General features: G+C 40.3%; 3 protein-coding genes across 6 annotated transcripts in view; 2 read left to right on the top strand and 1 right to left on the bottom strand.

Moving 5' to 3' along the window:
* The window catches only part of CDNF (cerebral dopamine neurotrophic factor), a 31206-nt gene extending 24392 nt beyond the window's left edge, over positions 1–6814 (bottom strand). The window contains exon 1 of one of the 2 annotated variants that reach the window (XM_002717440.6): positions 6432–6814. In XM_002717440.6, coding sequence (XP_002717486.3) covers positions 6432–6546 — 115 coding nt within the window. In that variant the 5' untranslated portion in view covers positions 6547–6814. The remainder of the gene's footprint in view (positions 1–6431) is intronic. The other variant, XM_089311487.1, reaches the window with a different exon arrangement.
* HSPA14 (heat shock protein family A (Hsp70) member 14) overlaps positions 5885–26422 on the top strand; it is a 35983-nt gene continuing 15445 nt past the window's right edge. Inside the window, exons 1-10 of one of the 2 annotated variants that reach the window (XM_089311484.1) lie at positions 5885–6027; positions 7825–7905; positions 7981–8063; positions 16549–16597; positions 16731–16836; positions 18025–18115; positions 20097–20201; positions 21642–21803; positions 23056–23211; positions 25419–25521. In XM_089311484.1, the coding sequence (XP_089167610.1) occupies positions 6007–6027; positions 7825–7905; positions 7981–8063; positions 16549–16597; positions 16731–16836; positions 18025–18115; positions 20097–20201; positions 21642–21803; positions 23056–23211; positions 25419–25521 (957 nt within the window). In that variant the 5' untranslated portion in view covers positions 5885–6006. Of the gene's footprint in view, positions 6028–6928; positions 7073–7824; positions 7906–7980; positions 8064–16548; positions 16598–16730; positions 16837–18024; positions 18116–20096; positions 20202–21641; positions 21804–23055; positions 23212–25418; positions 25522–26422 lie in introns of those variants that run through there. The other variant, XM_002717444.6, reaches the window with a different exon arrangement.
* Positions 6929–14946, top strand: MSANTD7 (Myb/SANT DNA binding domain containing 7). Of its 2 annotated transcripts, none has more exons than XM_008268311.5 (5): positions 6929–7072; positions 7825–7905; positions 7981–8063; positions 10092–10804; positions 11642–14946. In XM_008268311.5, exons 4-5 carry the CDS (start codon positions 10243–10245, stop codon positions 12163–12165), a joined length of 1086 nt encoding a protein of 361 aa, XP_008266533.3. In that variant the 5' UTR covers positions 6929–7072; positions 7825–7905; positions 7981–8063; positions 10092–10242; the 3' UTR covers positions 12166–14946. The 2 variants fall into 2 exon arrangements, with proteins under 2 accessions (XP_008266533.3, XP_069911535.2); XM_070055434.2 differs by having other exon boundaries at positions 10016–10804.

Genomic DNA, 26422 nt, shown 5'->3' with positions numbered 1-26422 from the left:
TGAATTTGGATCTTTCCCTGGACAAGGTAAATGTGTTTCAATCCCCCACCTGATGCTGGACAGTGGAAGAGACACAGCTCCCAGTCAGCTCTGTGGTCATATGGGGAAACAGCTGATACCCTTCAGTGTCACTGTGTTGGTAAGGTGTGGGGAGCAACTCGGACTAAGACTGTTACTGGAATTAAGACTTATTCTATGCATCTGCTCTCCCACAATATGGCGCTGAGAAGGGAGTAACAGCTTCTACGCAGCTGCCTCCAGTTCAACCAAGAAACTGTAGGACCTGCTCCTGATTGGAGGAGAGCAGCGTACTCGGCGTGTGGGTAGCAGAGTTGGGATTGGTGGAAGAGGACTATAAAGGAGGAGAGAGACAACATGCACCAGGAACATCTAAGGGGAACATCTATCTGAAGGAACACCTGTGCAGCCCCCGAAAGAGCCGGCCGGCGGTGTGCCGCTCCCCCGCGGAAGTGGGGAATGTGGCAGGGGGAACCGCCCTTCCACGGAGGTGGAAGGGTTGGTAGCCAACCCGGGAAGAACCAGCAGCAAACCCGGGGAGGGCTGAGCAGACAAAAGAACAGCGCAGGGTCCTGTGTCGTTCCTAAGGTATGACATTCTGTAGGTTAGGTACATTCAATCTGTTCTCAACTTGTTGTGTTTTCATTTACGACGTGTTTATTAGGGCATAACCCTAGCATAAGTGGAGAGTTGCCTGTCTATCTGTCTATCTATCTAGTCCATTGCCTATTGGTTCTGACTCTCTGGAGAATCCCAATACAACATCCAACTGGAAACAGTGAGAAGGCAGCTGGATAAATGAATGTAAATGTAGAGATCAGGGGTAAACTCTAGGAGGCACAGATAAATTTGCAAGTCACAAACATTCAAACGGTATCCATGAGATGAGACCACAGAGTTAGGTGAGAAACTGAAAAGACTTGTGAAACTCCAGTGTTGAGAAACTGAGAAAATGGAAAAGAACCAGAGACTGAACGGATCAGCCAGTGAGGCGGGATGAGAACAAAGGGCGAGTGTTACCCCCAAAGCAGAAATGAAGAAAGTGTCACAAAGAGATGTCTAATGGATCAGTTGTGTTAACGCTACTGATATTTGTCTGTCTCTATGTGTGAGGGTGGGGATGTGTGTGTCTAAAACAAATTTAGGGGCCAGTGCTATGGCGTAGTGTGTAAAGTTGCCGCCTGTAATGCTGGCATCCCATATGGGTGCTGGCTCGAGTCCCAGCTGCTCCACTTCCAGTCCAGCTCTCTGCACCCATGTGGGAGACCCAGAGGAGGCTCCTGGCTCCTGGCTTCAGATTGGTGCAGCTCTGGCCGTTGTGGTCATCTGGGGAGTGAATCAACAGATGGAAGATCTCTCTCTCTCTCTCTCTCTCTCTGCCTCTGCCTCTCTGTAACTCTGCCTTTCAAATAAATAAATAAAATCTTTTTTTTTTTTTTAAAAAAAAAAGCAAATTTAAAGAACTTTTAAATGCCTGGGTTTAATCCAGCTGCAGCTCCTGATTTGAGCTTCTTGCTAATGTAGACCCTGGGGGGAAGCAGTGAAGGTTCAAGTAATTGGGCTCCTGCCACCCAGGTGGGACAACTGGACTGAGTTCCCTGCTTCTGGCTTAGGCCCAGCCAAGCCCAGCCATTGTGGGCATTTAGGGAGTGAATAAGCAAAAGGGAACACTCTCTTGTGCATGCACGCTCTCTCTCTCTGCCTCTCAAATAAACAATGTAAAAATAAATAATTGCCACTGAGTGTGAAAAATGTTATGTCTCCGAGAATGTATTTTACTGAGCTTAATTAGCAAATATATCAACAATGAGAAGACACCTGCTGCAATGGTCAATGCTACAAGTAAGAATGAACCCATCAAAATCTTGTGACCTCTATTTCTTTTCCCCCTATAAAGGAAATCCAGTGTCACAATGCCTCCTACCTATTAACCCTATTGACCAAGATGCATGTTTCCATGATTTCAGTAACTAAGTTGTTACTCAGCTAATGCATCATCTAGAAGACACTAACGAATTCTAACGTGTATTTGAAGATACCTACTTGCCTCACTAAAAGGTATGGAATTTTATTACCACATATATACATACATTTTTGTTCAACAAACTGAGTACCTAATATATGCCATGCATTTTAGGAGCTACTGGAAATGATCTGGAAAGAGAAACAGTCTAGACTTTCAAATGCACAGTTGCATGGAGGAGACCAAAACAGTTTGTAAACAATGTGAGAAGTGTACTAAATATGGTGAGGAAACAAAGGAGAGACACCCATCCAGAGTAAACTGAGCATCCTTGAACATGAAGTAGGTAGCCTGGCGACCCTGCCAAGAGACTAGAAAGAGTAAGAAGGTGCCGGAAAGATGGTGTTGTGACAACAGGAAGGTAAAAATGGCAAAGTCTTGTAACGAGACATTGGACCTGGGGAAGCAGAAAGGAGGAGACAAACCAGGATGCAGACTTAACGGACACAGTGATTGGTTGGCTGGTAGTGATAGGGAGAAATGGTCAAGAACGAAAGCTAACTGGCCAGTAACTGACCTGTGCTGACACAGTAAGCTCAACAACAACAGGTCTGGGCAGTCAGAAAGGAGGACTCTGTTGAGTCTAAAGTACCAAGTACTTCAAAAAATTCATGGAAAGTGGATTTTTTTTTTTTTTTTTAAGATTTACTTATCAGGGCCAGGACTGTGGTAGAGCAAGTAAAGTCACTGACTGTAATGCAGACAACCCATATGGGAGACAGTTTAAGTCCTGGCCACTCCAGTTCTGATCCAGCTCCCTGCTAATGGTCTGGGAAAGCAGTGGTAGATGGTTCAAGTGTTTGGGACTCTGCTATCCTCTTGGGAGACCGGGAAGAAGCTCCTGGCCTCCTGACTTCAGATCAGTCCAGCTTCAGCCATGGCAGCCATTTGGGGAGTGAAGCAGCAGATGGAAGATTCCCTCTCTAACTCTTTCAAATAAATAAATCTTGAAAAAAGGTTTCAGATTTACCAGAATGTAGGTAGGTGCATTTTAATTGCACATAAGAGTATGTAGACTGAGAATAGAGAAAAGCAGAGGGCAGAAGCCTGAAAAATTCTAATATCTAAGCCACTGCTAGGAGATTACAGGCAACATAAATACTTTGAACAAATGGCAGAGATGATAAGCAAAGGCAAGGGGAAAATCAGCATCCCAGCCATCAGTGGAAGAAAGTTTCCAAAAGGAAAGGAATCAATTGTGTCACCGGCCACAGAGAAGTCAAGATGGAAATTCATTCCTTGGCCTTTCATAATGAAAACAACCTCATTATAAATCACCCAAAAAAGACAGAAAAAGATTGGTTTCTGGCATGTATTTATTGCTGAAATAAGCTTATACTTTTTTTTTTTGCTTATTAAAACACTCTCAAAAGTGAATCTGTATTTCAAAATAAAAAGTTCATAAAAATAGCTCCATAATATAATTCTTTTAAAGAGATGAGGAAATACTTACATTTTCCCAGTAAACTTTACCTTAGCTAACACAGGGCTCACAGACTTAATATCCATAGGATCTAAGCAAGTAAAATGAGTGAGTAAAGCAATTTGAGTCTGGGGGGATAGGGGATCCTGGAGAACAGAAAAAGTGACCCCTGTGATAACTACTAAGAGCACAACCCAGGTTCAGAGTTCATTTCAGTAGCTGGTAACATATGCCCTTTCTATAAAGAGCAGGCATGCCCAACTCTCACTACATGACTATGGACCAGCTTGCCAAGTTATCTAGCTTTCAAGAAAAGCTATAAATGTGTTTTTTTTTTTTACATGAAATCTCCCAATTTTAAAATACAGCTGATTAAATTTTTCTGAAATACATGTTAATTTAACAAAATACACCAATAAATCTAAGGCAGCCCATGAGCCATCATTTTAGCTTTGCTGTAGAATACATATGACACAGCAGTTCAATCTTCTATGTTGTGAAAGTAATAAAAGGGCTCACAGGCAGTAATACAGCCAGTTCTGGAATCTAGTCCTTGTTCCCAAATTATTTCCCTCCTCTGTAATTACACAGCCTCTTTATCAAATGAAATACATACACAGGTTAGTCTGACGTGCAGATTAATAGGTCATGCTGTGATAAGTTTACGAAAGCATGAGTGTCACATTTTATCAGTCCAGATTCTCTGTCACTCCTGAAATGCTGTTTAGTAGAAATTCCAGGAAATAAATTACTGAAGAGTCATCAACTGTGTATCCCTTAACAAATGCTGCCTTAAATGTAAAGGACACAATTGTACCTTTAAGCAAAAACTGTAATTAAGTGAAACAAATTATCTTTATATCAAGATTTAAAAAAACGCATCAAGTATAATACTTCAGTTTCAGGAGAAAAATTTACTGCAGGGATAATAGGAAAGCTGGACTCCAGGGGTGGGTATTTGGCCCAGAACTTTTATATATATATATATATATATATTTTTTTTTTTTTTGACAGGCAGAGTTAGTGAGAGAGAGAGACAGAGAGAAAGGTCTTCCTTTTCCGTTGGTTCACACCCCAAATGGCTGCCACAGCCCGTGTGCTGCGCCAATCTGAAGCCAGGAGCCAGGTGCTTCCTCCTGGTCTCCCATGGGGTGCAGGGCCCAAGCACCTGGGCCATCCTCCACTGCCTTTCCGGGCCACAGCAGAGAGCTGGCCTGGAAGATGAGCAACCGGGACAGAATCCGGCGCCCCATCCAGGACTAGAACCCGGGGTGCCGGTGCCGCAGGCAGAGGATTAGCCTAGTGAGCAGCGGCGCCGGCCTTTTTTTTTTTTTTTTTTTAAAGATCTATTTATTTGAACGGCAAAGTTAGAGAGAGAATTGCAGAGTCAGAGAGAGAAGTCTTCCACGCACTGCTGGCTCACTCCCCAAATGGCTGCAATGACCAGGGCTGGAAGCCAGGAGCCAGGAGCTTTCCCATGTGGGTGCAGGGGCCAAGCATTTTTGCTACTCTCCAAGGGGCATTAGTAGGGAGCTGCATCGGAAGTGGAACAACTGGGACTCAAACCGGTGCCCACCTGGAATGCTGGCATTGCAAGTGGCAGCTGAACCCACCATGCCACAGTATCAGGCCCAGCCCACAACTTAAGATGCCAGTTAGGATGCCCACATCTCATATCCAGGTGCCTGGGTTCAAGTCCTGGCTCTGTTCCTCATTACAACTTCCTGCTCATGTGCACCCTGGGAGGCAGTAGTGATGACTCCTGTGGTCCCTGCCACCCATGTAGGGGACCAGGATTGAGTTCCTGGCTCCTGGCCCAGCTACTCACCCCCCCCCCCCCCATGGCAGACATTTGGGGAAGGAACAAGCAGATGAGATTCTCTCTCCTGCATACATTCATACCTAAGAGCTGGACTGTAAGTACCAAGACTTGACCACTCCATATTCACTGAGTCCTTCAACATAATTGGTAAGCCAACTACTTCCTGTTAAGCAGGCATAGATTCTCCAGTGTATGGCACACATATTTAAATTCTTTCAATGCAACAGGGAGGTAGGGGCTAAGAATAAGATGCAAAGAGAGCTAGTTACAGCTTTTGTTCTTGCTAACAGACTTGCAAGAGCCAGGTATGATGGCCTGAGTCAGTGGGCTTGATGGGACTTGGACTCAGGTGTTGTGACTCCAAGTTAGCAGCTGAGGCCCCGTGAACTGAAAGGAATCATTTGAATTCCTGGCGAGGAATTCCCTTCTAAAGCTCACTTTCACCTGTACAGTCTTGTACAGGTAGTCTGTTGTACATAGTCTGTTGGCTATGTTACTTTATTTGAGAGTTAGGAGAGAGCGAGCGAGAGACAGACAACGAATCCATCTACTGGATCATTCCCCAAATGCCCAGAACTGCCAGGGTCTCCGACGCGGCAGGGCCCTAAGGTACTACAGCCATCACCTGCTGCCTCCCAGGTCGTGCATTAGCAGGAAGCTGCAACGGGAAGCGAGAGCAGTGACTTGAACACATGCACTCCGGTATCACTCCGACACGAGATGGCTGCAGTCCCAAACCCGGTGAGCCAAATGCCCGCCTCACCACGCTTTAATTCCATTTTGTGGCCTCAAAATACATCGAATCTGTCTTCTGCTCGAGGAGCGGCAAACCTACCTACCTATTCGGCTTCGGGGTCACCTGAGTCTAGCAGCGTTTGCACAAAATCTAACCCAAATCCAAACCCACCGGCTTTTATTGCGGCAATTTAATATTCACAGCAAAACCAGGACATGGCCTCAAGGTGTCACTGGGCCGGCCTCCAGCTTTCGCTTAGGCTTGGGTAAAGCGATCTGAAATTCGGGGCACGGCCTGCGTTTCTTGGGCGAAATGTCATTTACGGCCGGGCCGGGATAAGCCAAAGCCAACAGCAGCGGCGCGGCTGCGCGGTACCGGGAGCCATGCTAGCAGGTCACACGCCGCTCACCTTCACAGTCGGCCCCCGGCCGGCCCCCGGCTTCCGGGCCCTGAGCCTGCACCGGACTAGAGACCCAGAGCCCAGCGCAAAAAGCCAGCACGGCACCTAGGCTCGCGCACCACATGCTGAGCCGGCACCTGTAGTCAACTACAATACCCGCACCAGAGCACAGAGGCTACCGCCCCAGGTTGCAACAAGACCCCCGCAGAGCGGAGCCCGAAGTGGGAGGAATCTGCGCGGAGTCGTAACAACAAATGACGAAACTCAATCTAGAGTTTCAATTGGCTCTCCATAAAGGGTCACGGGAGAGAGGCGGGGCGAAGGAGCTTCTTCCTGTCGCCGCCGCAGCCGGCACATGCGCCTTGTAGCTCCAGCAGAACGCGGAGAGATGCGCTGATGCTATTCGCCGACTGCTCATGGGGTAGGAATGGACCTTAACTCTGATTGGTGGCGAGAGGGAGACCGCGGCGAATCAGACGTAGGGGGGGGGGGAACGTGAAAGCTCCGCGGTGCCTGATGGGGCCGTTTGGCGGCCGGTAGCTGTTGGCAACTGAGGGACCCCTCGTTTCTGCTGTCGCTCCCCCTGATGCCCTATGGCGGCCATCGGAGTCCACCTGGGCTGTACTTCAGCCTGTGTGGCCGTCTATAAGGTGAGGGACTTGTGGCGCTGGGCTACGGTACCTGGTTCTCTGGGTGCAGGGTCACCTGCAGGGTAGGGGCGGCATGTTGCCGACCCAGTATCGTGGCCTGGAGTGGCCTTCCTGCAAGACCTTCGGAGGCGGAGGGCCGAGTGTGCCGGGCCTCGTCCCGGCGGCTCCTGTGGAGAGCCGGCTGCGCTCTGAGGCTCGTGGCGATGTGCCTGCACGTGGGTTCGGGAGGTGTCCCGGGGACGTCAGAGCCGCAGGGATGTCCGAGGGTGACGTCACAGTCTCAGGATTCCCGGGGGTGGACGGGCTCTGGGGCGTCAGAGCATCGGGACGCGCTGGGCTGGACCGGGAGGGGCGGGGTGGCCGCGATCTGAAACTGGAGCTCTTGATCCCTGCAAGTGTGCCTCGCTCTGGAGCGAGTTGATCGTCCGTGCGCTGCAGACTTGGCCTGTCTGGAAGCGAGAGCTTGACGAGGACTGTGGCCTTCCTCGGAAGGAGCAGTAACAATGAACTCCTGCAGTTGAATGTCAACTCTGTAAGGAAAAACCAAAGGCATTAGTGCTGCTTCATTTGTAGGAAAGAGAGGAACATTAGGGATGGAGGTGGGGAAGAGAAGGCAAAGGGGGGTGCGATCATAGCTTGCTGTTGTGATGGAAGCGTTGTTGTCTTTGATTAGGCTGTTGATCCTGGGGAGCAGGCTCATGGAATGTCGGCCTGTTTTATTTGAAGAGACTAAATGTCGTGTTTTTCTCTAGGATGGCCGGGCTGGCGTGGTTGCAAACGATGCAGGTGACAGGGTTACTCCAGCTGTTGTTGCTTACTCAGACAATGAAGAGGTACTGTTGTCCTCATTTTTTTACTTGGAAAAAAATTTAAAGTTACATGCATTGTAATGTATTGCTCTGTTTCAGGTTGTTGGACTGGCAGCAAAACAAAGTAGAATAAGAAATATTTCAAATACAGTGATAAAAGTAAAGCAGATCCTTGGCAGAAGGTATGGAATAAAGTGATATCTTAAAATATGGTAATAAAAACATGTTTGCAAATTCTAGCATAATGTTAAATATAATTAGCAGTATCACATTGTGTTTTTTGTAACAGTGATTTTGGAGACTACCCCCAGGAGACAGACTGACTTTTTTTTTTTTTGAATATTGCTATTGGATCTTTTCTTGGGTGAAATTCTTACAGGTCTATTAGTATTGATAAATATCAACATTTCATTTAGTTTTGAACATTTTTATCATTTAGAGGTTGTAATCTGGATTTTCCATAATTTTATAGTGCTTTTTTAACTGAAGGAACTTGAAAAATTTGTGGGAATTTGAGGACTTCTTTGCAGGATGGTTGAATTTCTTCAAAATCTATTACAGTTGCTTATAATTTATGTACATGGTATTAATTTTCTTCCTCTGGGCCTTTTGTGACACTTTCTGGGAATTAGCTTTACCAGCTGGCTTAAAATTTCATCATTAGAGAAGAATCTTAATTAATATCTTATATATGAATCAGGTTAATCATCTGTTGTAACTTTAATTAGAAGATTAAAGAGGCTTGCTTCCTCAGACTTCTGTCTCTTCAAATTATAGATTACTATACTAATTAAGAGTTTCATTTTAATTAGCATAGTAATACTTGATAGAGTGTTTTTAAATTTCTGAAGTATTTTCACATCTGTTTTATTTAATTCTCTCAAAATCCCTGTAACGCTGGTAGGGCAGGTACTGTCCATCCCCATTTATAAATGAGAAAAGGCATAAAGTTGTGGGATTTTAACTTAGTTAAGGGATAAACTAGATAAGACTGCAGGTCAGGTCTCCTAACTCTCGGCCCCAGGTTCTTTTCTTTCTACGTTGTTTAATAAGGACTTAAATAGAAATTTCCTTGTTGATTTTAGGATCTGGAGATTATAGATTACATTTAATATTTCTTTTATACATACAAGTATCTTAATTATCTCTTATGTTTAGTTAAATCAAATTTGATCTTAATTTTTCTTCCTTAAGATATCTGTGCATTAAACCAAAAACCGTAGTACGGAAAGAATTCAGATTTTTGTGATGATAAATATTTTCTCATATCCTTTAACCTGTTGACAAAACTGGTACTGAGCAAATTAAAAATAAAATTACTTGGTTTCAAATATTTTCAGATCATAAACTCTGGGGAGAAAAAAACATAAACTTACAAGTCTTGGAACCAGAATCACTGAGCAGCCAACAATATGATTAAACTGTATTTTGAGATAATTGTAGTTTCACATGCTGTTATGAGAAGTACTACAGAGATACCTGGTGTGTTGCTGGATTTGCCACTTTGTACAAATGGTGACATCTTGCAGAACTATAGTGTAGTGTTAGCCAAGATGTTGATATTGATACAGTCGAGCTAGAGAACATTTCTGTAGACCTATCAATACCCTGGGAGCCAGTAGTATGTTTTTTGTTTGTTTTATGTTGATATTTGGGGACAGGTAGTTAAAGTAATGGTGTAGCTGTCTTTTGCCGTATTATGCAGAAAGCTTGGTATTAGCAGAATGGCTTACGCTCAGTTTTCTGGCCTGAAGGTTGCCTTTCAGCCAAGGCGTTCAATAGTGGCGGTAACACATAGCCACAGCATGCTCGCTAGGCAAAGGTTCCTACAGGATGAATACCTTTCAGACATACTGTGAACCATTGTCCTGCTAGTACTTCTGCAGAGTTAACTGCCACATGGCCCAGTTTGTTTTCCTCTCTGATCTGTCTACTCACTGGTGGTGATTTTTATAGATATGTGGTTGTACCAGGTCTCAGCCTTGCTTCGAAGCATTTGGCCGTTTGTGGAAGAACCAGTCCCTCTGTGACCCTGCCATTAAGCTTTTTTTGGTCCAGAACCTACCCTGGGCAAACTCAAGTAGGGATTTCTCCGTCTTGGCCTCATGCCTGTTTATGATCTATCTACTCACAGGTAGCCCCACTTAACTTGCTGCCAACTTGTCCTTACAAACCCTCCCTGTAACTCTCCTTCCCCTCTGGCCTTCCAGCCAGAAATGTGGTCCTTGGACCAGGCTTTTCAGCAGTTAGCCCTGAGAAGAAAGAATCTGCTGGCTCCTGGAAATACACGGAGAGTACACTGAGTTTACCCACGCCTGCTGCCTGGGAGCTTGCTTCAGTAGCCTTCCTTTCCAGCTCACTATGGCCAGTGCCAGTAGCAGTGCAGGGATCCGGTGGTCCAGACAGGAGACACGAACTCTTCTCTCCATACTAGGGGAGGCAGAGTACATTCAACGCCTCCAAACTGTGCATCATAATGCAGATGTCTACCAGGCCGTGTCTAAGCGAATGCAACAGGAAGGCTTCCGCCGTACGGAACGTCAGTGCCGCTCCAAGTTTAAAGTTCTGAAGGCATTATATTTAAAGGCCTATGTTGCTCATGCCACGAGTATGGGTGATCCACCCCACTGTCCGTTTTATGATACATTGGATCAGCTTCTCCGAAATCAGATAGTGACTGACCCAGACAATGTAATGGAAGCTGCTGCTTGGACCAAGCACTGTGAACAGAACTTAGTGGCCTCTGACAACACAGGGAAGGAGGGAGCCACCATTCTGAAAGCAAAAAGAACTCAGGCAGCTGATCGTCAGCCTACCTTGAAAACAGCTCAGGGATCAGATGAGGACTGTCAGCTGAGAATTAGCGACCGGATGCAAGAAACCAGTGACCTTGAGGACCCCTGGGATGCATCCTCAGGTGCAGGTAACTTCCCAGCATGTGAAGGATTGGGGTCCCAGAGTCACTTCATTTTAAACAAAGTGTGTGTGGGTATTCCCTGTTTCTGTCCCCCATCCTTTTTTTAAAACCTAACAGTAAGATTAAAGGGCTAAAGGTATGTAAGGTATTGGGACTCTTTTTTTTTCCTCCTTTTTTTAAAGATTTATTTTATTAATTTATTTGAAAGGCAGAGTTACAGAGAAGCAGAGGCAGAGAGAGAGAGAGGTCTTCCATCCACTGGTTCACTCCCCAAATGGCTGCAAAGCTGGAGCTGGGCCAGGCTAAAGCCAGGAGCCAGGAGCTCCTTCTGGGTCTCCCACTTAGGTGCAGGGGCCCAAGCATTTGGGTCATCCTCCACTGCTTTCCCAGGCACATTAACAAGGAGCTGGATCAGAAGTCCTGCAGCTGGGACTTGAATCGTCGCCCAAATGGGATGCTGGTGTCGTAGGCAGTGGCTTAACCCACTACACCACAGTGCCAGCCCTGGTTTCAGAACTCTTTAAACCCAAGAAAGGAAATGCTCTTTGGAACCAAAGTAGTTTTGGCATTATTTATCATGGGTACTTAGGAATTTGTGGGTATCAATGGGTTGGATAGTTACATGGAAAGGGATTTATGGAGGCCAGGGGGAAGTTTTGGAGGTAGGATTACAATAGGATAAAATACTTAGATTAAAGAAAGAAGTTCTTCCCAATCCACTGTAGGAAGAGGCCTTTCCAGGAACTACCTTGATCTTGTTAATTGTCTTTCATCTCTGAGGCTGGCTGCAAACATTCCCTAGCAGGAATGTCCTCATTGCAACATTGTTGCTTTGTTTTTCAGGGTGCTCTCAAGGGACCCCCAACTACAGCAGTTCCCACCACCTTTTCAGAGGTGCAGCTGCTCCCTGTCAGAGCAGCCCCATGGCCAGGATGGGTGTGTCCGGTGAGCCCAGTCCCTGCACCAGCACCAGCCGAAACCCTCCCAGTGTAGCCTCCACACCACAGCCTCCGGTCTGCTCTTCCAGAGTTGATTTTGTTTCTGGAGGGCATAGGCCTTTGACCAGTGAGCCCCCTCCAAGGTGGGCAAGGCGAAGAAGGCGGTCAGTGGCCAGGACTATTGCAGCTGAGTTGGCAGAAAATAGGCGATTGGCACGAGAACTTTCAAAGCGTGAGGAAGAAAAACTGGACAGGCTGATTGCTATTGGTGAGGAAGCCAGTGCCCAGCAAGACGCTGCCAACGAGCTTCGCAGAGATGCTGTCATCGCGGTCCGACGTTTGGCGACAGCAGTGGAAGAGGCAACTGGTGCTTTTCAGCTAGGGCTTGAAAAATTGCTTCAGAGGTTGATTTCAAATACCAAAAGCTAGGAACTGATGACAAAAGGGTGCCTTTGCTAAGCTGGGAGCAGCCCAGTTTAACACTTGCCATCTCGTTCTCTGGCTCCTTTTCTGTCTCCTCAGAAAAAAAAAAATAGATGAACCATGAATGTGCAGGATAATATGCCTGCTAGTTCCTTTTCCCAGAAATCTCCACGAATTGAAAGATCTGTCAGAAATGAGAGTGGTGGCCTAATAGAAAACCATGGAACCAAGTCCAAGAGCTAGTTTGTCTGTCGCTTTGTCACTGATGTGAGACAATTTTGTTTACCCTGTCTACAACAGTTTCCTCATCTGTAAAATGGGGGAATAGATAATAACTCTTGGCCTGCCTACCTCACAGGGTTGTTGTGAGGATTACGTGGCTAATAGATGGGAAAGGGTTTAAAAGCTTAGAAGCACTATACACATGTAAGTTATTAATGCATATAACCTTGGCTGAAGCAAGACCCGGATGCGCACATTAGTTTACAAGATAGAGAAGCATGGTTGTATACTATGACTCATTGCTTGAATCTTCCCTTTACTAGTTTATTGTGACTGTTTCATAGAGCTTGAGAGCTTCATTTCTTAAATCCCTCTGTGGCTCTTTAGACAGTATAGGCACAACAAGTATTCATACCTTTATTGATTCTATTTTCACTGCTATGTCTCTGAATAGCACTGGGTAAGCACTCTGAGTAGTCAAACCATCTCTCCCTCCTTCATGTTACTAGTTCATAGTCTCCTGTCAATATAAGGATATGATTAAGGAATAACAGGAAGCCACAGTAGTTTGTTATGGCTCATGTTGGTTATTTATAAAGTAATAAGTGTGAGTAAATTATTTTTATTTCATCTTATTTGAGTCCCTTCATATTCATAAGTTATGTCTTTAAATATTGATTGCCGTTTGAACACTAGAAACAACATACATTATATCAGTTTGCAATCTGCTTTCAGCAAATTTTATTTTTTTCTGTTAGCTGTTTTTGTTTGGTGTTTTTTTTGTTTGTTTTTTTGGTCTAGTATGTTACACAGAGGAAGTCTTAGAAAACTTTATAAGGTCACTTTTTCTCAAATGGCATAGACACAAGTTCATCTAGTCAGAGACATATGATGAAAGAGAATAGCTTTTGTTTCTCTAGCTTTGGGAACACTAGAGGGTGATATGGACAGACGCTTTTAAATGCAAGCCCTCAACAAATACCCACTTTCCTTTCTCCCTGCCCCACCCACCCATCCATACACAGCCACTGTCTTTGGAAGAGATGAAGGTGATAAGCTGAATTTCAGTTTACTTTAGAAAGAAAGCCATTACTGGCCATCATTGAACTATAATCTTTTTGCGGGTTACTTAGTACTTATAGGAGATACAAATAGGAGTCCTTGCTATTTACAAAGCTTTCCTGTAATTTAGAAGCCAGGGAAAAAGAGTGGGTATGTTGGGAAAGGATTTTGCAGGTTTGGGTTCTTACTTAAGTGCTGGACATACAAATAGGTGGAGAAATGGTCAAATGAGCAGTGGGACCCTACCTGGAAGCACGAATTGGTGGCAGACAAGCAAGATGCTCTGATGAGTGAGTGTTGGGTATATGAAGCAGCTGATGTGGTAGAATAGGGTCGAATCTTGTTAGAACTCCTGGATTCTAACTTTCAGTTTGTTTCGTTAGGCAAATCACTTGCCTTTTTCAGCCTCACTTTATCTCTTAATTGAAGGTTTGTACTAGATATTTTTTTCCTGATGCCTTCCAGTTCTAAAGAGTTTTAAATAGTATCATTTAAAAAAAATGAGTGTAATATTTGTCACAGCAGCATATTAATGTATGTAACTGGTAACAATTGTATTTTGAGGAAGTATTCTGTGGTATTAATGTTTATTAATATTCTCATTAACTTGGGCACCACACTAAGCATACATATTCTTTGCTTTGAAGGAATATATATTAAGCATTGAAATTGATACAAATTGTATACGTTGTCTTAATTGTTTGTGGCCATTTTGTGGAAGGATGGATATCGGTTGTAACTAGATAACACTAACATACATAGGTAGATTTTTCTGGAAAAACAGGGAAGTTACTTGAAAACTTAGACCTATACTATATAAATCTGTTAATGGAAACAAAGTACATAGGGATTTATTTATGATAAAAGAAATGCTGAAGAACACAAGTGGAATTAATGTTAAAAGGTAAGATTGTAAATTCTAGTGGATGAAGTAACTTTAATGTGAGGAAAAAAATGTGAGGGAAAGACCCTGAAGAAGTAAACAGAAAAACAGTGTCAAGTAGAGGGAAGTTGTCCACAGGGGAGACACAAGAAAGCAAGCCCTAGGAATCCTGTCTACATTGTAGGCCCGGCCATTTCTACCTGCATATCCTTAGATAAACACATCTGTTCGCCATTCTTTGACTCAGGTTCCTTATTTATAAAGTAGGAAACTACTAACAATTGTCCTACCTACCTCACAGGGGTGTTGTGAGGATTAGCGAACAGGTGAATGTAAATACTTTTAAATGTGTAACACTACAGTGAAACAGGCATGGGGTGGAACACGCTATAGTAGTGAGTGCTGGCATGTGCCAAGTCCATGGGCCTGCTGGCAGAGAAATCATTTGGGAGAAGGAAAAGGCGATGATGTGACTGGTAAAGGTTGAAAACCATGGTAGGATTAACTCTGCCTGCTGAAACCACAATGTGAATAAGGTGCTGTGTATACCAACCTCCTACTACCTTTATTTTTCTGTTAAGTAATTCTAGTATGAACAAATAAAGTTTTACTTGTATATAGTTGTGGGTCAGTCCGCTACTTTCTGATGACATCTATGATCCTTTTTCTCCCCCGTTCTCCACTTTCTACTCTAGTCCTCTGACCAGTCTCCAATGTCTGGTCTATATTTATAATGGTGTATATTCATAATGTGCTTTCTGTCCACAAATGAGAGGCCTTTGTATAGCAGTTGGGAAATAATTTTCAATTGTAGGAGTCCATAAATTTCATGAAATACCCATATAATCATAAAATATCCTTCTTGGAAATTAGTTTGTGATAATAGTAGATTACCTATACAATAATAGGATAAATTACCCTATTCTAAAGAAAATAGCTTTTAGATATCAAGCTGAAATTATAATAAATACTGAGTTTAGAAACAGGAGCAGAGAGTTGTTTTGGGAAAAATACTACATTTTGTATTGAAGATCTGGATACCAGCAAATAATGTCCTTGTTTAGCTGTGTAACTTCTGAGCAACCTAGTTTCCTCTAGCTTTTTAAGTGAAAGAAGGAAAAAGAACCAGCAAGTATTCCAGATTAGTCTCTTTTAAACCACTTTTCTGTGCCTCTTATTTGTATAGTTAAGGTCCTCAATGTTGTGTAACCCTTCCACAAGTAGCCAGTATTTTCAATTCTATAAATATTTTAGGCTGGTCTCTGAATAGAATAGACACAACCCTAACTAGAAGGGATAGTGGTGTATGTCATCCTCATTTATAAATGAAATTAAGCCAGGGATTGGAGAATGTTATTCCCGCTCCAGGGGCGGAAGCACAGTGATCATTCATTAAGTCGGAGGTAGGCTGTTAAAGTGGAAACAGTAGTCTGATGGATAGCTGCGATCAAGTACTAGGTCTGCCCCTTGTTAGGTTATAAATCATCTGTGAACCTTTTTAATCTCCAAAATAATATCAAATGTATCTTAGATGTTGTGAGATTCAAGTGAAATAAAGTATGAAAACATTTTATAGCCTGCATACATTGATATTATTACTTTGAGCAACATAAAACCCATTGTTTTCATTTTTTACTGTGATGTACATTAATTTAGCACTTATTTCATATAGGACATTATTACAGATCTATCTGTACTGTATGTATATGTATACCTAGTTACTTTGCACCTTTCTGTAAGCAACATTCACATTTTTGCTCATTCTTTTGGTTTTGGGTGTTCAGTTCAGAAACCAACAAGGATGGTGTTAGTTATCCTGGTTTGCCCTTAGTTTGCAATCTTACCTCTTTTTGTCCTTTTCATCCCAGTGGTTGGGTCCTCAGGATCATAGGTGTACAAATAGGTGATATAAAATCATTGATACTATGAAAAATAACCCCCAAATATATAACATTGGTTAATAGTAAGTACAAAACAAGAAAGATTTATTTACTCCCAAATGCAAAGGTTAACACTTCAGTGAAATTATTATGATCATTATAAATGCTCCATCCATTTAATTCTATCTTATGTAATATTTGAAGATTTTTTAGTAGTAAGCAACTGAATCATTTTGTTTATATTTTAATTGTTCAGTGGTCTTGAAAAATAGTCTTCTTTAGACCTTATATATCTACAATATGAATTTTAACACTTAGTTATCTGTCTTTCTTTATGGACAGCGCTGATGACCCACAAGCTCAGAAATACATCGCGGAAAGTAAATGTTTAGTGAGTATGGTTCTATTATTGCTTACCTATTGTACAAAGTAATTGCCAAGATTATGACCTACAGTGGTTATTTGAAACTTTACATTTTTATTAAAAATTATTCATTATTTTACACCTTTATAATGTCTTCTAGGTCACTGAAAAAAATGGGAAATTACGATATGAAATAGATACTGGAGAAGAAACAAAATTTGTTAATCCAGAAGATGTTGCCAGACTGATATTTAGCAAAATGAAAGGTATTGATTGAACAAAGAGAAAAGTTAACTTTAAATGATCTTTTAAAAGTTGACTTTAAAAAAAAAGGGGGTGGATTTTGTAATCTTAGGAGATGCAAAATGATTAAGCACATTAGTAGTGAGAGAGGCCTAAATTGTAGACCTGGTTTGGCCACTGATGGACTGTGTGACCAAATATTTTAGAACATAACTTACCCTCCCTGACTTTGATTTCCTTCTAAGTACAGTTGGGTCTCCCTGTCCTCAGGTTCCTCATTTCTTATTTATTTTTATTTATTTATTTATTTAAAGAGTTAACAGAGAGAGACAAGGAGAGACAGAGATTTTCCATCCACTGGTTCACTCCCCAAATGGCCGCAATGGCCAGGGCTGGGCCTGGCTGAAGCTAGGAGCCTAAAGCTTATGTGATCTTCCACCGATTGCCTGGGCACATTAGCAGGGAGCTAGATGGGAAGTGGAGCAGCTGGCACTTGAACTGGCACTCATATGAGATTCCAATGCTGTGGGTAGCCTCCACAGGTTCTGTATCTGCAGGTTCAACTAACTTGAATTGAAAATAGCTATCCCCCCCTCCCCCCAGTTGTGTTTGACTAAATACATATAGGTCTTTTTTTTTTTATCATTATTCCCTAAACAATACAGTATAACTACCATTTCCATAACATTACGTTAGATATTTTATGTAATCTAGAAATGATTTATAAAGTATATGGGAAGATTGTATAAGTTAAGTGCAACCTATACCGTTTTATATAAGGAACTTGAGAATCGGTATCTGTGAGGTCTTGGAACCAGTTTTATTGACACCAAGGGATGAGTATACTATAGTCTCTTCAGCATTGATAGTATTCTCTGAACAATAATTCAGGCAGATTAAGCGGATCTGATTTTATCACTACTTCAGACAAAGGCCTTGAGGTAAATGATATTCTGTGGAACAACTGGGAATTCTATAGTAGATTATTTTTAAGAATTACTTCACCTCAAGAATTAGGTTATGAACTTGTGGGAAGGCAAGTGGCCTTTTAATGAATAACTCTAACATTGTAATGTTGGGTCTTCATGCTGATGCATTAGAAGCCCATTTTCTGTGCAAATGGTCTAATTTGGAAGGTGGCTAAAAGTTGGAAGCCAAAGAGCCAAACAGTTGATGAAGTCTTCATTATCAATTTATATTTTTTAACATAGAAACGGCGCATTCTGTCTTGGGCTCAGATGCAAATGATGTTGTTGTTACTGTTCCATTTGATTTTGGAGAAAAGCAAAAAAAAGCTCTTGGGTAAGTATATTGTAGGGTTCATGGTATTTGCTAAATTACAAGAAATACATATTTCACAACATCACTATATAGTAAAAGATAAAAATGTACTTGAAAATACCTTAGGCAATAAAATTGTGTTTGTAAATAACTTTGTATAGTAATGAACATTAGCATTTTCTTTTATGATATGGCAAGAGAGCATAAAATTAGTTTTGATTGAAAACATTAATTACCAGGTAAAGTTAATACTTACAAATCATCTTGCCTTAGTTTCCTGTAACTAGGATTTATGTTGGAATTATACAAGAGTATGCCATTTTACAAAATATTTGTGATTATTTCTTCATCTTACTTGTAAACATCTAAACAAAAAAGTTGCATTTAGATTTTACAGGTCATTGGGTAAATATAATTGGTAAGCCTGTGTGTCTTTGCTTTATTGGATGAAGCTCCAGCAAACATTGATGTTGCTTCTGAAGCAGAAAATGACCATATTTACCTTTAAAACCTGTGAACTTAGATTAATGAAGTTGGAAACTTCCAAAGTGCTGTTTGTCCAAAATCTTTCTAAAGTTTGTAAGCATGACAATTTTTTTTTCATTCAGCAAACATTTGTTGGATACCTTTACTGTTTAAGCCACACTGTATACAAAGTTGAATACATGAAGATAAATAGGACATAGATTCTAACCTCACAGACTTGACCATTAGGGTAGAATGTAGTAAATGTTTTGGGTAGTGAAGTTCTAGATGGCATGAAGGCAGTACCTCTCCTATGCTATGAGAGCCCAAAAAGACTTCTCAGAAAAAGTGAACTCTTCTGTTTGGTTAGCATGGGTATTTTTAAGAGCTTTGTTTTCCTGATTCAGCATAAGCACATAATACTGTTTTCTTTGTCCAGAAAATGGCTGTTAACATTATAATGTTAAACCGAAAGTGAACTCTTACAGAGTCACATCCATTTCTTGCGTTCTGTTTTCTTCTAGAGATCATTGTACTTCTTATTCTACAGTAGTCTCTTCTTATCCTTGGGGGATGCATTCCACACCCCCAGTGGATGCCTGAAATCTCAGATAGTACTGAACCCTATGAACTTATATTATTATGTTTTTTCCAATACTTACATACCTATGATAAATCCCTTTTTAAATTTTTATTTATTTGAAAGGCAGGGAGACTGAGAAACAGGCTGAGAGATCCTGTTTACTCTCCTAAATACCTGCAACATTTGAGGCTGGGCTGGGATGAAGCTTGGAGCCTAGAACACCATCCAGGTCTCCTACATGGGTAACAGGGACTCAAGTACTTGAGCCATTACCTGTTGTCTCCTAGGATATGCTTTATCAGTCATGCCAAGTCCTCACTCCAGGGGCTGGCACTGTGGCCCAGTGGGTTAAACTGTCATTTGCTATGCCAGCATTCCTTATTGGGGTGCCAGAGTGGCACTTTGAGGCTTGACTCCTCCATTTCCCAACCAGCTCCCTGCTAATGTGTCTAGGAAGGCAGCGAAAGATGGCCCAAGTACTTAGGTTCCTGCCACCCCTATGGGAGACTTGGATGGAGTTCCTGGCTCCTGGCTTTAGCCTAACTCAGCCATGATTATTGCAGCCATGTGGGTAGTGAACTAGCACATGGAAGATCTCTATCTCTCCCTCTCTATCACTGCCTTTCAAATAAATGAAATAAATGTGTTTTTTTTAAGGTCTCAGTAAATCTTAGTTCATTACTTAGGCACAGTTAACACTAATAATAAAATAGTACAATTATAGCAATGTACTGTTATAAAAGTTATGTCATTGTCCTGTACAGTTACTGTATTTTTGGACTTCAGTTGACCATGGTTAACTGAAACCACAGAGACAAAAGTTCATCAGGGATGGGACTATTGTACTTGTGAAATCTTATTTCTTATTTAAAAAAAACTTTAGCAAAGCATTTCTAAAAATGTAGAGTTGAACATGTTGTGATATGAAATTCATTGCAAGCATGTTGTTCACAGAGAAGCAGCTAAAGCTGCTGGATTTAATGTTTTGCGATTAATACATGAACCATCTGCAGCTCTTCTTGCTTATGGAATTGGACAGGACTCCCCTACTGGCAAAAGGTAAAAATTGTTATGGTTTTAAGTTTTTTTTTTAACTGTTGAAAACATGCTAGGTAATATTAGATGATGGTAATTATATCAGCAGGGATTGTTATACAATGTACGATTTCCCAACTTTATGTATAAGATACTGAAACTCTCACTTAGGATTTTTCAAATAGTTGAAAAAAGTGCTAAAGAGATCAGAGGAAGGATGTAACAGGAGGGAAGACTGAACTTTTCTGCTCTTTTTAAAATTTTTATTTATTTGAGAGGCAGAGTTATAAACAGAGAGAGGGAGAGACAGAGAAGGGTCTTCCATCTTCCATCCACTCCCCAAATGGCCTCAACAGCTGGGCCCGAGGTGAGCTGATCCAAAGCCAGGAGCTAAGAGCTTCTTCCTGGTCTCCCAAGCTTGTGCAGGAGCCCAAGCATTTGGGCCATCCAATGCTGCTCTCAGGCCGTTAGCAGAGAGCTGGATCAGAAGAAGAGCAGCCAGGATGCCAACTGGCAGCCATATGGGATTCTGGTGCCCCAGGCAGAGGCTTAGCACACTGTGCCACGGCTCTGACTCCTAGCTTTTCTGCTGCTAGAACCCTCATTTTGTCCCTTTATTGGAGAAAAATTGGAAAGTTATAGAACTGGCAAAGTTCCAAGGCAAGCTAGGGCACTGTTGATCTTACTACTAATTCTAACTATTAGGCATGTGTAGAAACAGTGAGTACTTTTATAAATAAGTACATTTGACTTAACAGGAAGTAAGGGAAATGCAGAATGAGGCTTTCAGACCAATTTTATGGTGAAATAATAACATATTTATGCCTGATTTGAATGTCAACATTTGTGTTAATAGACCTGATGGCCATGCAACTTTAGAGAAATTAATTTAGGTATTGTTTTAACTTTCCTTAATTGTTTCACTTCATTCATATCTCACAGTTAAAGAGACTAATGCATGTATAAATTACCAGGAAATTATTTTTAAGTGAACTAGGTAAAATAGAAATAGCAGAAATTATGAATTTTGATACATAGGAAATAGAAGTTTAGCTCCTAGTTTTGCATACATTTTATACCTACAGAACCTCTTATTGCAGTAGTTATTACTTTATATTAACCCAAATAATTTATATTTTTCTTAAAATTCACATTTTTCACAAATCTCTCCTTGACTTACTATGAAAAGTCTTTTGAACTTTAATTATTTAGAATAGTTAAGTAAAAAAGGATTTTGACTTGAACTGAGATGTAACTAAATTGTCTATTGTCATTTGGTAATGAACCCAGGTTCTAGGCTGGGTTCATTACTAGGTGACTATAGCCACTTATTCATTGATATTTTCAATTTCCTCATTTGTAATTTAAAAAAATAAAACTAAGAGAGTTCTAATGTCCAGTCTACCTTTAAACTGTTATGGTTCTATGATCATTTACTTACAATATCTTTTTTTTTTTTTGAAGCAATATTTTAGTGTTTAAGCTTGGAGGAACATCCTTATCTCTCAGTGTCATGGAAGTTAACAGTGGAATATATCGAGTTCTTTCAACAAACACTGATGATAATATCGGTGGGGCACATTTCACAGAAACCTTAGCACAGTATCTAGCTTCTGAATTTCAGAGGTGAGTATCAGTGGCCTGGATATACATTGTGATTAAGGTTTCTCTTCAAGTGTTTTTGTTTGTTTGTTTCCTAATTTATTTCATATTACCCTATTGCAAAGGACGGTGTAGTCTTTTCATTGCCTGGAGACTGGCATTTTTAGCTCTGGAATTATAATGTCCTACTCAAGCGGTAGCAAGGAAACAGAGGCCCAGCTGCCCAGTGCAGTATGCTTAAATTTTTGTAGTTAGTGTCCAGGGACCACCAAACACTGACCTTCATGAACTTGGATCTCACGTTTGTTTTTTGAATTCTTCACATGCTACTTTGTTGTCTGAATAAAGGATGTTATAGGTACCGATGCCTCACTTCCTCCTAAACAGTGTTTCTAACAGGCTCTCATAAAGATTGCATTGTATTATCACGTTCCAGTGAGTTAATGCCTTATGGAGTACTTTAATTACTTATCTGCCACAAGGAATATTTTAGTGCTGTTGCTAGGTATAATTACTCCATTCAAAATTCTAATTCTGTTTGCGCATATCAAGAATCAGATATATAGAGGTTATATTTTGGATTTTGCTGCCCTAGGAAAAATTGTGATTCAAATAGTATTTTCACCAGTTTGTCCAAACTCATTGGTTTAAAAAGTTTTAGAAAAGTAGTAATTTCTCACTTGCTTAGTAAAGACTTGTACTACTGTACTACTGTTTTTGTAAAGATATTATTTAAACAAAGTCATTGATCACTATTTAGCAAGCACTTTTTTAGGTGAACTCATTGGAGATAGAGGAACTGTGGTTTTACTTACTTTATATGTGTGAAATTTTGAAGAAGCCCTTTATAGTTTTTTTTAATGTTTAAAAATTACTCTTATACTGTTAAACTGTGATGTGCTCTGATTCTAAAGAGAGAAATAGGAGACTGACTCAGTTACATAAATCTTTTTCAGCCTCTGTCTCAGCTGCAAAAAAGATGACTATCTACTCTGTTTTCCTCCGAGTATCATCCATGATTATGTTTACATAATACAACAATTCAAACTATTAAATAATGTGATTATTCATTAGTTTTTGAGGAGACCTTTCTGTTAATTGCAGAGAATGTTCTTAAGAAAGTTTGAAGGGATTAGAAATCAATTACTAAAATCCAATATGTAATGTTGATTCATGAATTTGTTATTGTTCTAATAGGAGTTATCCAGATTTTAGTTTCAATAAATTGTAAGCGACCCAGTAATTTTAAACTTGAAAGGCTATGTTTTTAATTTAGATCCTTCAGACATGATGTGAGAGGAAATGCTCGAGCCATGATGAAATTAGTGACCAGTGCTGAAATTGCAAAACATTCTTTGTCGACCTTGGGAAGTGCTAATTGTTTCCTTGACTCATTATATGAAGGTCAAGATTTTGATTGCAATGTGTCCAGGTAAACATGTTTGGAAAAGTAGTAATTTCTCACTTGCTTAATAAAGACTTGTACTACTGTACTACTGTTTTTGTAAAGATATTGTTTAAACAAAGTCATTGATCACTATTTAGCAAGCACTTTTTTAGGTGAACTCATTGGAGATAGAGGAACTGAAGTTCAAAATCTTTAAAAAAAATTCCAAGAATATTTTTATGTAGGTATAATTTTTTTCAACTTGGGCTTTTTGTTTATTCATTTCTTTGAGATTTATTAGCCATCCATAAGTGGAGAGCTTTCCTGTCTTTCCTTTTGGGGTCTAATTTTTGTCAGACTAAATAGTGGTTCCCAGATTGACCCTATCAGTTGTGATTGCTTGCCCTGTTATTTCACAACTATTTAGCAGAGTGTGAAAAGAGTATCTGAGAACTTTGAGAGATGGAATAGAATTTGAAGGTTGAGATTTTCAGAATTTTCTTAAATTGTAGTTCTACCAATGTAGTCCCTAATTGTTTGTTCCTAAATTTTGATGTAGAGTTTGGTCGTATTTTAGTATTACTTTGCCATTGTGTGTCAGGCTACATTTTAAGTAGTTTATATTAAATCATTGAACCCTCATATGAGCCCTACGAGGTAGTTACTTTTAATACCTTTACAAAACTAAAGCCACACAGGTTTTATCATTTGCCCGAGGTCACACAGCTAGTAAATGATAGACCTAGGATTCAGTCTATTAATTGGACTCTAAACTCCATACTCTTGAACCATTATACTGTTTTGAAGATTGACATGTCTTATTTTGGGTTGGCTCTGTCATCCATCATCAGTATTTTACATTTTAATAGCTCTTATGATGTCTAGTAAGCACACATTTAATGTGCAATATTATATTATTATTTTTAGAATTTTACTAACTATATGGGTAGTTGGTTAAATTCTCTTGTCATCTGTTCCTCAAAGTTTAGCTTCTTCATTTTCCCTGGTCTTTCCTGATAGAATTCTCACAACCCACCTTTGGCAGTTCACTTGTAAATTCATTAGGATAATATTACGAATGCTCAGTAGTGTTATGTGGCTAGTGTACAGCAGCACCATTGCTCTTTGAAGAAAGGTTTCAAGCTACAACCCAAATATAGCCAAGGTGTTATATGTTATATGGAATTGAAATATTCAATGAGTAGAATGGCTTCATATTTTTCTATTTCCAGAATTCCTTGACACTAAGTTTAAGTGTTGAATATATGTTTACTAATTTTTTAAAAAGATTTTATTTATTTGAGAGGCAGAGTCATAGGCAGAGACAGGAAGAGATAGAAAGGTGTTCCATCAACAATTTGTTCCCCAAATTGTTAGAGTGGCCAGAGTTGAGCTGATCCAAAGCCAGGAACCAGGTGCTTCTTCCAGGTCTCCCACGTGGGTACGGGGACCCAAGCACTTGGGTCATCTTCCACTGCTTTCCCAGGCCATTGGCAGAGAACTGGATTGGAAGAGAAGCACCTGGGACATGAACAGCCTCTATGTTTGCTTATTAATATCAGTAAGAAGAAAATGAGATTTGTAATTTTTCACCAAGAAAATATTGCTACTATTACAAAAATTTCAACCATAAAAGATGTTTTGATGTCTATAGGTGACACACACATAAGTTTTAAAATCATATCTAGATTTAAGAACTTCAGAATCAAATTAGGGAATAAATTTTTTCATGGACATAAATCTTTGTTAAAATTTTATTATGTGCCAGCATTCAAGCTTCACAGGCAGTGTAAAAGGTATAGACTTATATACAACACAGTCTCAGACTACAGAGAAAAATAATTAGAAATAATTTTTAAAGCTTTAATATAAAAATAGCAAAAACTTCCAAATAAGGATTTGGCTAAGGTCAATAGGTTTCCTTTGGGAATATGCCCTATATCTGGTATGTTTTTTTAGATTTTTTTGAAAGCTTATAAATAGGCCATGGACAAAGCAGGCTTCCACCTGAATTTGCTATGAAATCTCTCAATATATATGTAGATTAATAAATAGACTTTTTCCTCCCCAGGATATTTTACTGCTGATATTTATGCCCTGTTCTGATCAATTTATCATTCAAAGGACTATCACATTAAGTTTTAACATTACTATTCTCAAGAAAAATAAGTTTGGTGGTACTAAGCCTTATCTCTCTCTTCTCTCTATGTGTGTGTATTTGTGTTTGTGTGTGTCTGTATGTGTGTGTACAGAGCAAGATTTGAACTTCTTTGTTCTCCACTTTTTAATAAATGTATAGAAGCAATCAGAGAACTCTTAGATCGAAGTGGATTTACAGCAGATGATATTAACAAGGTAACATTTTTATATTAATCATTTTAGGAGTTGTTTCAGATTTGAAATTTAAGAAATAGCTCTAGGTATTGAATAATTTTTATGCATTTCAGTATTTTTGGAGTTTGTGTTAGTAAATATAATGACCACCGATTACATTCAACACTTATAAGGGAGTAGTCAGGGTTTTTGGTTTATTCATCTATAAAAGCACCTCGGCTGCTTGATTCCTGCCCATCCTCACATCCTGGAATGAGCTGTCAGTGACTTCTCCTGCACCATTGCTTTGCAGTTGGTCAGCATGTAGTTGACTAGTAAGCTTCCTGTGAACAACATGTTTATATAAGCTGAGAGCAGCAGTCCTGCCTCTTAACCTGGCTCAGTTCCTTTCTAATGTTTCCTCTGTCCATCCCTGCTCTTTCTCTCTCCCACTTGAAAATCTCATGAGATATAATCAAAGAAAAAATAGGATTTAATCCATTTGACTCAAATACTTGAGCTTAACTAGAGTGACAAAGTCTCACAATTATATCTGATTCAGTTATTTAAAACAATACCTTCTAAACCAAAACATCCAGTATTTTTTTTCAAGATACCATAATCATACATTCTATCTTCAGGAAATAGACTAATACTAACTTCCATTACTGTGTAGGCTGAGGCAGAGTGGGAAGAAAGAACTACCTGCTGTGGTTGAAGGGCATAAAACTGAATCAAATTGTTGAATATAGAAAAAAAGAACTACCATAAAATATCAGACTGATATTTTCAGACTGGGTATAAATGTGCAAACACGCATATATATGATATTGGAGGTTATATTTTAAATTTCAAGCTTAAAAATACAAATTGACATCCCATATGGGCACTGGATTCTGTTCCTGTTGCTCCTCTTCCAGTCCAGCTCTCTGCTGTGGCCTGG

This window comes from Oryctolagus cuniculus, chromosome 13, assembly GCF_051225735.1.
Source record: "Oryctolagus cuniculus isolate XC-2025 breed Fujian yellow rabbit chromosome 13, ASM5122573v1, whole genome shotgun sequence".
Classification (NCBI taxonomy): domain Eukaryota; kingdom Metazoa; phylum Chordata; class Mammalia; order Lagomorpha; family Leporidae; genus Oryctolagus; species Oryctolagus cuniculus.
The sequence above is the reverse complement of the archived record's forward strand: the minus strand, read 5'-3'. Positions and strand labels throughout refer to the sequence as shown.

Excerpts from the sequence above, each read along its gene's own strand:
- MSANTD7 (XM_008268311.5), top strand. The coding sequence starts at position 10,243 with ATGGCCAGTGCCAGTAGCAGTGCAGGGATCCGGTGGTCCAGACAGGAG. Across the intron at positions 10,805-11,641 it reads GGATGCATCCTCAGGTGCAG|GGTGCTCTCAAGGGACCCCC; the intron begins GTAACTTCCCAG and ends TTTGTTTTTCAG.